The sequence below is a fragment of the Pristiophorus japonicus genome, chromosome 2 (assembly GCF_044704955.1).
Source record: "Pristiophorus japonicus isolate sPriJap1 chromosome 2, sPriJap1.hap1, whole genome shotgun sequence".
NCBI classification, from domain to species: domain Eukaryota; kingdom Metazoa; phylum Chordata; class Chondrichthyes; family Pristiophoridae; genus Pristiophorus; species Pristiophorus japonicus.
The window spans coordinates 359991238-360004059 of NC_091978.1; the positions used below are offsets into that span (position 1 = coordinate 359991238).

The following is a 12822-nucleotide window of genomic DNA, read 5'->3' on the forward strand; positions in this document are numbered from 1 at the left end:
CTGTCAAAAGACGATGCTGGAAGGAGAGACTGTCGTATCAGCAGGGAATGACGATGTAGTACAGGTAGATCAGAAACATGGCTGACCCCTGAGAATGGTCATGACTAGAACATATAGTGTGTGTTGAGAAAAGATAAACGTATACAGGAAAAGGAGATGGTATAGCCCCATGTGTCAGGAGCACCTAAAAGCTTATAGAAATTGATTGCATGGGAGGTGCAAAGGTCACAATGCAAGTTTTGATTAGACATTTTTAATGCAAAAAGACAAAGCTAACACCAGGGATATGCTACAGACTAGCAGGTCAAAAAGAAAACATTCTGCTGTATGAATAGATAAGAATAGCGTGCAAAAACCAGAAAGTGATTTTATTAGTTGACTTCAAAATCAACCAAATATATATTTGGAAAACCCAAGGGCTTGAGTCAGAGCTGACCGCTACTATGTGCATATATGGACATAGGTGATCACCATTAGATTTAGCTGCGATGCCCTCAATGGGTGAAGAGCCTGAAAAAAATACATTGTGAAGGATCACACAAAGAATGTCCAGTTGAATATGATACTGAGGGGTTGCCTATATCCACAGAACTGTATCCAGCTCGACAGCACCTTCAGGAGAGGGATGAGGAGGGACAAAACAGTGCATCTCCTGCAAGGAGAGATTCACACACTTTATTTCACTATTACACTGTAGTCCACTTACAGCAGATGTGGATTTGTGCAGACAACCTGGCACGTCACATCTGCCTAAACCAAAAAAAATATTTTTTTTTGGGGGGGGGGGGGCGCGGGGGGGGGGGGAGGAGATTATTTATTTGTCGGGACAAGTAGAAGATTTTCAGGATATAGTGCAGCGATATCATTAAGAAAAGTCGACCACTGGGAAAATAGTGCATGCAGTCAGTGTAGACTGGGCTGGGCAGAGCAGAGCAGAGAGGGACGAGAGTGGGCACCTCACTACATGCTGGACAAATTAAAATCGGCACAGATAAATCCACAGTACGTGGCTTACTCTGTACATTTTCTTGTGTGTGTGTGTGTGCGCGTGCGTGTGTGGGGGAGGGGGGGGGTTATCCAAGAGGTTTCTAAACACAAACTCCAATGTGTGGCCATGTCATTTTTACTGAAATAATAATAGAAAGCACCGAGCAAACAGGTTTAAAATGAATATAAGATAAAGATCTTACTTTCGAATAAAAATACATTAGAATCATAGACATTTACAGCACGGAAAGAGGCCACTTCAGCCCATCGTGTCCACGCCGGCTGACAGAGCTATCCAGCCTAATCCCGCTTTCCAGCTCTTGGTCCTTAGCCCTATAGGTTACGGCACTTCAAGTGCATATCCAAGTACTTTGTAAATATGGTGAGTGTTTCTGCCTCTACCACCCTTTCAGGCAGTGAATTCCACACCCCCATCACCCTCAGTGAAGAAATTTCCCCTCAAATCCTCCTACCAATTATTTTAAATCTATGCCCCCTGGTTCTTGACCCCTCTGCTAAGGGAAATCGGTCCTTTCTATCCACTCTATCACAGCCCCTCATAATTTTATACACCTCAATAAGATCTTTCCTCAGCCTCCTTTGTTCCAAAGAAAACAAACCCAGCCTATCCAATCTTTCCTCATAGCTAAAATTCTCCAGTATCCTCGTAAATCTCCGAAGTGCTCTTTCTAGTGCAATCACATCTTTCCTGTAATTTGGTGACCAGAACTGGACGCAGTACTCTAGCTGTTGCCTAACTAGTGTTTTATACAGTTCAAGCATAACCTCCCTACTCTTATATTCTATGCCTCAGCTAATCCATATGCCTTCTTAACCACCTTCTCTACCTAACCTGCTACCTTCAGGGATCTGTGGACATGCACCCCAAGGTCCCTTTGTTCCTCTACACCTCAGTGTCCTACCATTTATTGTGTATCCCCTTGCCTGGTTTGCCCTCCCCAAATGCATTACCTCACACTTCTCCGGATTGAATTCAATTTGCCCACCTATCCAGTTGATTGTTATCTTCCTGCAGTCTACAGCTTTCTTCGTCATCAACCATACAGCCGATTTTAGTATCATCTGCAAATTTCTTAATCATACCCCCCTACATTCACGTCTAGATCATTGACTTGGTCATACATTGTATGAATCACTTAAAAGCTAAAGTTTGTGACTTGAGAGATACGTACGCAATATACTTTGCCATGTATTTATCACAAAAATCAGCTGCTGCTGTTCCACCATGTCCATCGTACACTGCAAAATACAGCACGTTATCAGTCAGCATTCCAAAACTGAAACGGTCCTCATTCTCTTTGCGCAGGCCGATTTGAGTGACGCACCCAACTTTCCCCAGGCTGACATTCGGAATGGGTTTGCCATATTTGATGCTGGGCGGAAGCAGAATAGGTTCATCGATGCGGTTGTCCCAGATTCCAAAGGAATCCCAGGGGGTCAGGCGGCCGCCGCCGTCGACATCGAAGCGTGAGGACCTCCGATCGCTGGTCGAGCTGTGGCACAGGAGAACCACGCGCTTCTCGTCCTGCAGCAACTTGAAGGTCAGCAGCGCTCTTCTTCGCACTTGAAAGCCACCAGATCTGCACAAGGTGATTAGTGCAGCTGTTGACATAACTCAATGCACAGAGATCACCCAGGAGTAAAGCTTGAGACGAGAAAAATAAGCAAAGATCTCTTTCAGCGTAGACGACAAATCGCATATATCTGAAGGATCCAGAAGTTCGCACTTTTAGGTTTTCTGCAAGAATAAATGAGAAAAAGGAAAGACCATTAAAAGCCACACGTTTTCAAAAGTCAGTATTCCCCCATTTATAAGAAATAGGAGCAGGTATAGGCCATTGGACCCCTCGAGCCTGCTCCGCCATTCAATATCATGGCTGATCTTCGACTTCAACTCCACTTCCCTGCCCGCTCCCCATAACCCTTTCACTACCTTATCATTCAAAAATCTGTCAATCTCCACCTTAAATTTATTCAATGACACAGCCTCCACAGCTCTCTGGGGGGTAGAGAATTCCACAGATTCACAATTCTCAGAAGAAATTCCTCCTCATCTCGGTTTTAAATGGGCGACCCCCTTATTCTGAAACTATGCCCCCTAGTTCTAGATTCCCCCACGAGGGGAAACATCCTCTCTGCATCTACCCCGTCCAGCCCCCTCAAATCTTATAAATTCCAGTAAGATCACCTCTCATTCTTCTAAACTCCAATGAGTATAGACCCAACCTTTCTTCATAAGACAACCCCCTTTACCTCAGGAATCAACCTAGTGAACCTTCTCTGAACTGCCTCCAATGCAAGTATATCCCTCCTTAAATAAGGAGACCAAAACTGTACACAGTACTCCAGGTGTGATCTCACCAACGCCCTATACAGTTGTAGCAAGACTTTCCTATTTTTATACTCCATTTGCTCTTTTAAAACAGAGACGGACACAAGAGAATCATTTATACACTGAAAATGAATATTGGTAGCATAAAACAAGTTAGCACACAGTCTTTTCATTGCAGGTGTTCTCATCTGACTCCAAAAGAGTTGATTTAGCAATGCCTGATGCTGACAAATGGACAAAGAAACAAAAACTCTTCTGTTCCCAAGTACATCACTCACCTGAATGAGTACAAAATAAAAAAGTTCCCCTCAAAAATCTTCTACAAGCGGGTACACAATTAGGCACACAATGAAAACCGACCACTAGTGAACTAAATTAAATTGTGCTCGGTTGGAAAAAGTGTGTGCGTGTGGATGTCAGGCGAGGATGAGATTGGGCTTGGCTATGATCAATAGCCCACCAACAATCACTGCCTGGCCAACAGGATTACATTGTGGCTCTTTTACATTCGTGAAATTTGGGAAGAGAGAAGGTTGAGGGAGGAAGAGATTGAGGGGAGAAGAGAGAGGGTTGAGGGAGAATCAGGGAAAGAGTCGAGGAAGAAATGAGTGGGAAGGGGAAGAATGAAGAGAGGATTGAGATGGGTGAAGAGAGGGGGTTGAGGGAGAATGAAGGAAGGCAGGGGCTTAAGGGGAGGAGGGAGATTGAGGATTGAGATCTGTGAAGAGCGTGGATTGAGGAAGAATGAAGGAAGGCAAAGGGTTGCAGGAGAGGGGGTTGCGGGAGAAGAAGAGGGTTGAGATGGGTGAAGAGAGGGGACTGGGAAGGAAAGCAAAGGGTGTGTCGAGGTAGGGATTGGACGGAGAATGAGGGAAGGAAAGCAGAGGGTTGAGGGAAGGAAGAGGGTGTGTGTCGAGGTAGGGATTGGAGGGAGAATGAGGGAAGGAAAGCAGTGTTGAGGGAGGAGGAGTGTGAGGAGAGAGGGACTGAGGGAGAATGAGGGAAGACGGAGGGGTTGACAGAAATGGGGCGGAGTATTGCCCGCTCCTCTCCCTGCCCGCTGCCGGCTCGGGAAGCTCACCGTCGGCCCGCGGAGCTGCCAGACGGACAGTACTGGGTGCCCTGACCGACTCTCCCCGCCTCCCGCCGCCCCGCGCGCCGCTTCGGTTAGGAGCACAGAGCGAGGGGGCGGGACCGCGCGCCCAGCCGCTCGGCGATTGACAGCCGCACCCGCCAATCGCAGAGCAGGCACCCACTGAAGCAAGCCGCCAACCAATCGGCGACCGGAGAAGGCGGGGCTCGGTTCTTTCCCCTACCCCCAAAGACAAATTACTATTTTTAAAAATGACAAACAGCATAAATGAAAAACAGCGGTAGCTATATAATTTAACCTTTTTAAAAAAAAAAGTATATCTATTTTAATTGAGAACTGCCATCATCCCTGTCGCGCTGGTGATTGACAGTCGAACGAGCCAATCGGCTGGTCGCTGCTGCGCGGCTGGCCCTTTTCTTTCATCAATGGAAGCCCCGAGCAGCGGTCGCCCGGGGAGACGGCGAGCGCGAGCCGGGGTTGTGGTGCAAGCCGCAATGTGGACACCAGAGAAGATGCATTCGGCTGCGCTCTAACGCTGATAATTGCACACACACACACAAAAAAGAAGCGCAAGGTCATTTTTTTGCAATGAGCATTCGGCTGCTAAAGGCAAAAAAAGGGGGGGGGGGGTTTGCATAAGAAGGCGACAAGGATTGCTTATTAAACAAAAATTCTCATTTGCAAACTACAATTGGAGCTAAAATTTAACTAAAGTTGCAACGCACCGCACAGCCCCGAAAGAATGCAAACATTTACCAGCTCGGGACAATCGGCTACGTTACAGCCCTAAAGCTGCAAAGTGGACCAAGCCCCCCCTAAAGAAGCCTCTTTCCCATTTCCCCTCGCACTGTTTAAGTGTCTCCATTTGCACTCACCTTCTGTACAGTTTTGCTTGCAAAGTATGTTTTTTTCCCCCCCCCCTTTTCGCGATGCAGCTTACTCCGATGGGGGAAGAACTCGTACTAAACGATAAGGGGGAACGTCATGTAACAGTGTTGTGATTGCATGACTCATGCAAGCCTTCCTCCTCTTGTCTTTCCTCTTTCTCTCTTTCAATGGGGCGTTGTAGCCACACTCTCGATCCAATTCGTCAACTTTGCAACCAATAACATAAGCCATGCTTGCAGAACGTCGCCTGCACTGCATCAAGACACTTCAGACCTCCACATAAAGGTTAACCTTCAGATGAGGTCAACATTTGCACAATACTTAGCACGAGCTTTCTTTCATTCAGGTCAATTTACAACATGAACCTCTGTCTCTTATTTAAAAATAATGATAGAGTAACAGCAGACGCCCAATATAAGCTAAGAGGCTGTAATTAAATCTTGCCGTTTTAAATAAGCCATAACCTTGATTTAAAAAATGCTTATGAAATAAAGCTACTTGGTTACATATGCCTTGTTTCACCGGAAAGTTCACCTGGAAATTTTATTTTTAAATGTTGCTTAGTTTTCTTAATATGACAGGAAGGCTGAACATCACAATGTAGGAGGTGAACGAGCGATGGAACTGGTGGTGAATACCTTTTGAGCACATGGGATCAAATTACAGGTATTGTCATAGAAAATGCAGGAAACTTTCAGCAGCATCTGCAAAGAAAGGATTTAATGTTTCAACAACAATGTATTTATATAGCGCCTTTAACGTAGAAAATTTGACTCCGAGCCGCATAAGGAGAAATTAGGGCAGGTGACCAAAAGCTTGGTCAAAGAAGTAGGTTTTAAGGAGCGTCTTGAAGGAGTTAGAGAGGCAGACTGGCTTAGGGAGGTAATTCCAGAGTTTAGGGGCGAGGCAACAGAAGGCACAGCCACCAATGGTTGAGTGATTATAATCAGGGATTTTCAAGAGTGCAGAATTCGAGGAGCGCAGAAATCTCGGGAGTGGGGGTGGGGTGGTTGTGGGGCTGGAGGAGATTACAGAGATAGGGAGGGATGAGAACATGGAGGAATTTGAAAATAAGGATGAGAATTTTGAAATCGAGGCATTGCTTACCCGGAAGCCAATGTAGGTCAGCGAGCACAGGGGTGATGGGAAGCAGGATTTGGTGCCAGTTAGGACACGGGCAGCTGAGTTTTGGATCACCTCTAGTTAATGAAGGGTAGAATGTGGGAGGCCAGCCAGGAGTGCGTTGGAATAGTCAAGTCTAGATGGAACAACAGCATGGATGAGGGTTTCAGCAACAGATGAGCTGAGGCAAGGGCGAAGACGGGCGATGTTATGGAGGTGGAAATAGGCGGTCTTAGTTATGCTGTGGATATGTGGTCGCAAGCTCATTTCAGGATCAAATATGACACCAAGGTTGTGAACAGTCCGGTTCAGCCTCAGACAGAAGTTAGGGAGAGGGATGGAGTCAGTGGTTAGGGAACAGAGTTTGCGGCAGGAACTGAAAACAATGGCTTTGGTCTTCCCAATATTCAATTGGAGAAAATTTCTGCTCATCTAGAACTGGATGGCGGACAAGTAGTATGACAGTTCAGTTATAACACTTCATCAGAGCTGTTTTTTTGTGGGGGAATGAAATGTGTGTAATGAGAGCATTTTCAGAGGAGTCACTTGAGATCCAGCAGCTCAAGGTGCATCAGAGGGGATGGTCCTCTTTGGAATGGAAGGCCATTCATGTGTTGTAACACAGGTGCTAACTGCACGGGTGGAGACAACAAAGCGAATTAATGGAGTCTTCAAGTCCAGCATACCAAATGCCAAATGAGTTTAATAAAGAACTTGCATTTCCAAAGCGCCTTTCACAACCGCAGACTGTCCCAAAGCATTTTACAGCTAATTAAATTCTTTTGAAGTGCAGTCACTGTTGTAATGTAGGAAACACAGCAGCCAATTTGCATACAAACAGCAATGAGGTAATGACCAGATAATCTGTTTTTTTTTAAATTAAGAACTAGTTGGTTTATTAACAAAGGTTTAACAATCACACTATACATTACCAGGTCATCCACCAGGCTCACAACTGCGTACCTCATCGTGGATCCCCTGAACCCAACTGGCTGAGATTTTATTGAGTCTCGTGAACATCATGTGATTGGCTAAGCCACTCCCAACTCAACAGCTCTACAACTATTTTAAGTAGAAACATTACTACAACTGCCCCCCCAAATAATCTGTTTTACTGGTATTGGTTGAAGAATCAATATTGTCCAGGACACCAGGGATAACTCTGCCGCTCTTCTTCAAAAAAATGTCCACCCGAGAGAGCAGATGGAGCCTCGGTTTAATGTCTCATCCGAAAGATGACACCTCCGATAGTGCAGCACTCCCTCAGTACTGCACTGGGCGTGTCAGCCTAGACTTTGAGCTCATGTAGTCTCCAGGAATTAACGATTAATCTCCTGGGCATGCGCGCGATCAGTGAGCATTGTTCCCTCCGAGCGCGCGGCCGAGCTGCAATGGGTAGGGTCCAGCTCAGGCCGCTCACCGGCTTTTCCATTGTAAATATGGTGCATGCATGGAAATATAAAGGGACTGGACAGTAAAAGAAACAAGCCACGCAGAACAATGCGCAGCTCACAGGGAACACTGCCCGTGAGACAAAATCAATGGAACATTTAGAAAAATAGTGCATAGAATCATAGAAATTTACAGCACGGAAGGAGGCCATTTCGGCCCATCGTGTCCGCTCGGCCAACAAGAGGCTATCCATCCTAATCCCACTTTCCAGCTCTTGGTCCGTAACCCTGACACTTCAAGTGCACATCCAAGTAATTTTTAAATGTGGTGAGGGTTTCTGCCTCTACCACCATTCCAGGAAGTCAGTTCCAGACCCCCACAACCCTCTGGGTGAATAAATTTCCCCTCAAATCCCCTCGAAACCTTCTATCAATTACTTTAAATTTATGACCCCTGGTTGTTGACCCCTCTGCTAAGGGAAATAGACCATTTCTATCCACAATATCTGGGCCCCTCATAATTTTATACACCTCAATTATGTCTCTCAGCCTCTTCTGTTCCAAGGAAAATAAACCCAGCTTATCCAATCTTTCCTCATAGCTAAGATTCTCCACTCCCGGCAACACCCTCCTAAATCTCCTCTATACCCTCACCAGTGCAATCACGTCCTTCCTGTAATGCGGTGACAAGAACTGCACGCAGTACTCCAGCAGTGGCCCAACCAGTGTTTTATTCAGTTCAAGCATAACCTTCCTGCTCTTATATTCTGTACCTCAGCTAATAAAGGCAAGTATTCCGTGTGCCTTCTTAACCACCTTATCTACCTGGCCTGCTATCTTCAGGGATCTGTGGACATGCACTCCAAGGTCCTTTTGTTCCTCTACACTTCTCAATGCCCTACCGTTTAATGTGTATTCCTTTACCTTATTAGCCCTCCCCAAATGCATTACCTCACACTTCTCCGGATTAAATTTAATTTGCCACTTTGAATACGTTTGTTTATGAGTTATGAAAATATAGGATTTGGAGGAAAGAAAGACTTGCATTTATATAGCACTTTTCACAACTACCGGACATCTCAAAGCGCTTTACAACCAATGAAGTACTTTTGAAGTGTAGTCACTGTTGTAATGTGGGACACGCGGCAGCCAGTTTGCGCACAGCAAGCTCCCACAAATGTGATAATGACCAGATAATATGTTTTTGTGATATTGATTGAGGGATAAAGAGGATTTATTGTGATTGAAAGGCTGCATTAGAGGGAGCAGCGTGCGGCGGCCCAACCTGGCCCGGAAATCGGCGCGGTCCCAGCCTGCAAGACCATCAGCAGGCCGGGGCCATCAGAGGGAGCAGCGTGAGGGAGCATACCACTGCAGGAGGGCGACAGCTGCAAAGTCAGGTCGCTGATTGCAGTGCGGGCAGGCACAGCAGGAGGGGCGAAGGAGCGGCAAGAGTTTGTAGATGGAAGTGACCGGGGCCCAGGAGAGACGTGAGTCTGGGGCCCAGAAGGGGCAAGGGCCCAGGGGTAGCATGGACCAGCCCACACTGCGACGCAGTGCGTGCAGCAGAGCAAGTCTCCAATTAGTCTTGGGTAATCCTTGCCACTGGACCAAGACCTCGCTCTGTCACCCCTATGGTGTCTCGTGTGTAACGGCCACCACACGTTAAAAAAATCCAAGCACGGGCATCTTCCACCCTCCAAGATGTAGTAAGGTATCTGGAATATTAGATCCTTCATTGAAACACCTGTGAACTCATTCCTTTTTGGCGTGGAAGCAAGTCATCCTCGTTTCGAGGGACTGCCTATATGATGATGATGATGAAATATTGGCCAGGACATCGGGGATAACTCCCCTGCTCTTCTTCGAAATAGTGCCATGGGATCGTTTGCGTCCACCTGGGAGAGCAGACGAGGCCTCGGTTTAACATCTCATCCAAAAGACAGCACCTCCGACAGTGCGGCGCTCCCTCAGCACTGCATTGGAAGGTCAGCCTAGATTTTTTTTTTTTTTTTTTTTTTTTTTTTGGGTGTGTTCAATTCCATGGAGAGGGACTTGAACCCACAGCCTTCTGACCCAAAGGAGAGGGTGTATTCCTACTGAGCCACAGCTGACACACAAATGAGTCACTATGCTTAATGCTGATATAGTAAGTAGAGATCCTGTGAGCTGTAGATTATATAATGAAATGTGCCGTGCAGTGAAAGAAACGGGCTGCGCAGAAGAAAGCGCAGATACCAGGGAACATTGTCCATGAGATAAAATCATGGGACATTTAGAAAAATGGTGCATGTTCTTTTTTTTTTCCGTTTTCTTGGTATACGTTTGGTTATGAGTTATGAAAATACTGGAGTTAGAGGAAAGAAGGCTGTTTGACTGGGTCATGCCGGGTGGAGGCAGGAGATCATGTCATAAAGCAACAGGAACCAGACCGATACTTGGCAATCCTACAAATTACATAGGTGGAGTCAGCAGAGTGAGTTAATGGAGTCTTCCAGCTGTAACAACCTGGGCGCAAAGCCAAAGAAATTTAATTGCATCAGGATGTAAGTGTATCCCACCCTGTGTACATTCCTGAAGGCATAGTACAAATGTAAATATTGAGCTCTTCTACCTGCACACGCTTTTATTGCATAAAAGCTGTGGGCCGCACTAATACCTTGCACGTCACAATTGCAAGATTACGCTCTGAAGGAGTACTGCTATGACAAACACAACTTGTATTTATATAGCACCTTTAACGCAGTGAAACGTTCCAAGACGCTTCACAGGCGATCAAAATTTGACACCGAGCCGCATAAGTAGAAATTAGCGCTGGTGACCAAATGTTTGAAGAAACATCTTTAAGAAGGAAAGAGAGGTAGATAGGTTTAGGCAGGGAGTTCCAGAGCTTGGGGCCGAGGCAACAGAAGGCACGGCCACCAATGGTTGAGCCATTACATTCAGGGCTGCTCAGGAGGGCAGAATTAGAGGAGCGCAGAGATTTCGGTGGGGGCGGGGGCGGGGCTGGAGGAGATTACAGAGATAGGAAGGGGCAAGGCCATGGAGGGATTTGAAAATAAGGAAGAGAATTTCGAAATCGCGGCGTTGCCTAACCGGAAGCCAATGTAGGCTTGGCATACTGCTTTGTAATGCGCTTGCACAGGTGGAAGGTGGATTGTATGCGGGAGGAGGCTGGTGTTTGGGGTGCTCAGTCAATCTCACAGCATCTTCAGCAATTTTCTTTTGCTTCCAGCCTAAGGCTTGCTCACAGCTGTGGAGCGAGGAGAAGGGCTTACGCAATGCATGCTGTGCGAAAACAACCATCGCTGCTTGAGGAGAGAACCTTGCCTCTTTGTGAATGGGAAGCTGTGGAGGCGATAGGCTGCGGCAAGCTTGTAGGTGTGGTGCCAAGACTGGCATTTATAGCCTGTCCCTTGTTGCCGCGAGAAGGTGGTGCTTCAAGATGACGTTCCTTCACAGACCCTCTCTCTCAATTTAGCTCCCTATACCGCCTAGCTAGAAGGCGCTATGCATTATCTCGTTACAGTGATGGCTTGAGAGTGCAGTTAAAAGCCAAACACATATCTACTATTTATTATTGTCCTTCTTGCTCCTGACTCACTTATGAATCATCGGCAGGTGTATGTCACAAAAAAATCGATTGTAAATTTTTCCAGACAAAGGATTTGAAAATCTATCGCTCCCCCGAAAGGATGTGGATGCTGGATCATTTGAAGCTTTCAATACTAAGATCGCTAGCTTTTTGTTGGGTAAGGGTTATGGCTATGGAACAAAGGCGGGTAAATGGAGTTGAGGTGCAGATGAGCTGTGATCTAACAGAATGGTGGAACAGGTTTGAGGTGATGAATGGCCTACTTCGGCTCCCATCTTCCCATGTAAAGAACATCTGGCATCACAGACATTGGCACTTTATAGCACATTGTGACCCAAACATGAGCACAGATCCTACCAGCCTGGTGAATCTAGGTAGTGAGTCTGAGGAAGAAACACCTGGTGATGCAGCAATGAGGAGGAACAAGTGGAGTTGTCTGTTTGCTCTATTTCTCATCTATATGCTGCCCCTTGGCGACATCATCCGAAAACACGGAGTCAATTTCCACATGTACGCTGACGACACCCAGCTCTACCTCTTCACCACTTCTCTCAACCCCTCCATGGTCTCTAAATTGACAGACTGCTTGTCCGACATCCAGTAACTGGATGAGCAGAAATTTTTTCCAGTTAAATATTGGGAAGACCGAAGCCATTGTCTTTGGTCCCCGTCACAAACTGCGTTCCCTAGCCACTGACTCCATCCCTCTCCCTAGCATCAATCTGAGGGTGAACAAGACTGTTCGCAACCTACGCATCATATTTGACCCTGAAATATGCTTCCGGCCACATATCCACGTCATAACTAAAACCGCCTATTTTCACCTCCGTAACATTCAAAAGGAAGTTAGATGTGGCCCTTATGGCTAAAGGGATCAGGGGTACTGAAGTTTCATGATCATATTGAATGGTGGTGCAGGCTCGAAGGGCCAAATGGCCTGCTCCTGCACCTATTTTTTATGTTTCTATGTTTCTATTACCCATCTCCGCCCTTGCCTCAGCTCATCTGCTGCTGAAACCCTCATCCATGCCTTTGTTACCTCTAGACTTGATTACTCCAACGCACTCCTGGCTGGCCTCCCACAGTCGACACTACATAAACTTGAGGTCATCCAAAACTCGGCAGCCCGTGTCCTAACTCGCACCAAGTCCCGACCACCCATCATCCCTGTGCTCGCTGACCTACATTAGCTCCCGGTTAAACAGTGCCTCGATTTCAAAATTCTCATCCTTGTTTACAAATCCCTCCATGGCCTCACCCCTCCCTTTCTCTTTAATCTCTTTCAGCCTCACAACCCCACAAGATGTCTGCGCTCCTTAAATTCTGCCCTCTTGAGCATCCCTGATTATAATCGCTCAACCATCGGTGGCCGTGCCTTCAGCTGCCTGGGCCC

General features: G+C 46.5%; 1 protein-coding gene across 4 annotated transcripts in view; it reads right to left on the reverse strand.

Annotated features, from left to right (window-relative positions):
• Positions 1-5447, reverse strand: part of ppm1kb (protein phosphatase, Mg2+/Mn2+ dependent 1Kb) — a 42908-nt gene extending 37461 nt beyond the window's left edge. For 2 of the 4 annotated variants that reach the window (XR_011591273.1, XM_070872724.1), the window contains exons 1-2: positions 4422-4496; positions 2181-2746 (exon numbers count right to left, since the gene is read on the reverse strand). Coding sequence is in view for 3 of the 4 variants with exons in the window: in XM_070872724.1 (XP_070728825.1) it covers positions 2181-2620 (440 nt within the window). In the remaining variant the exon portion in view is untranslated. Of the gene's footprint in view, positions 1-2180; positions 2747-3618; positions 4497-5308 lie in introns of those variants that run through there. The other 2 variants (XM_070872731.1, XM_070872740.1) reach the window with 2 other exon arrangements.
• Positions 5448-12822: the final 7375 nt, after the last annotated feature.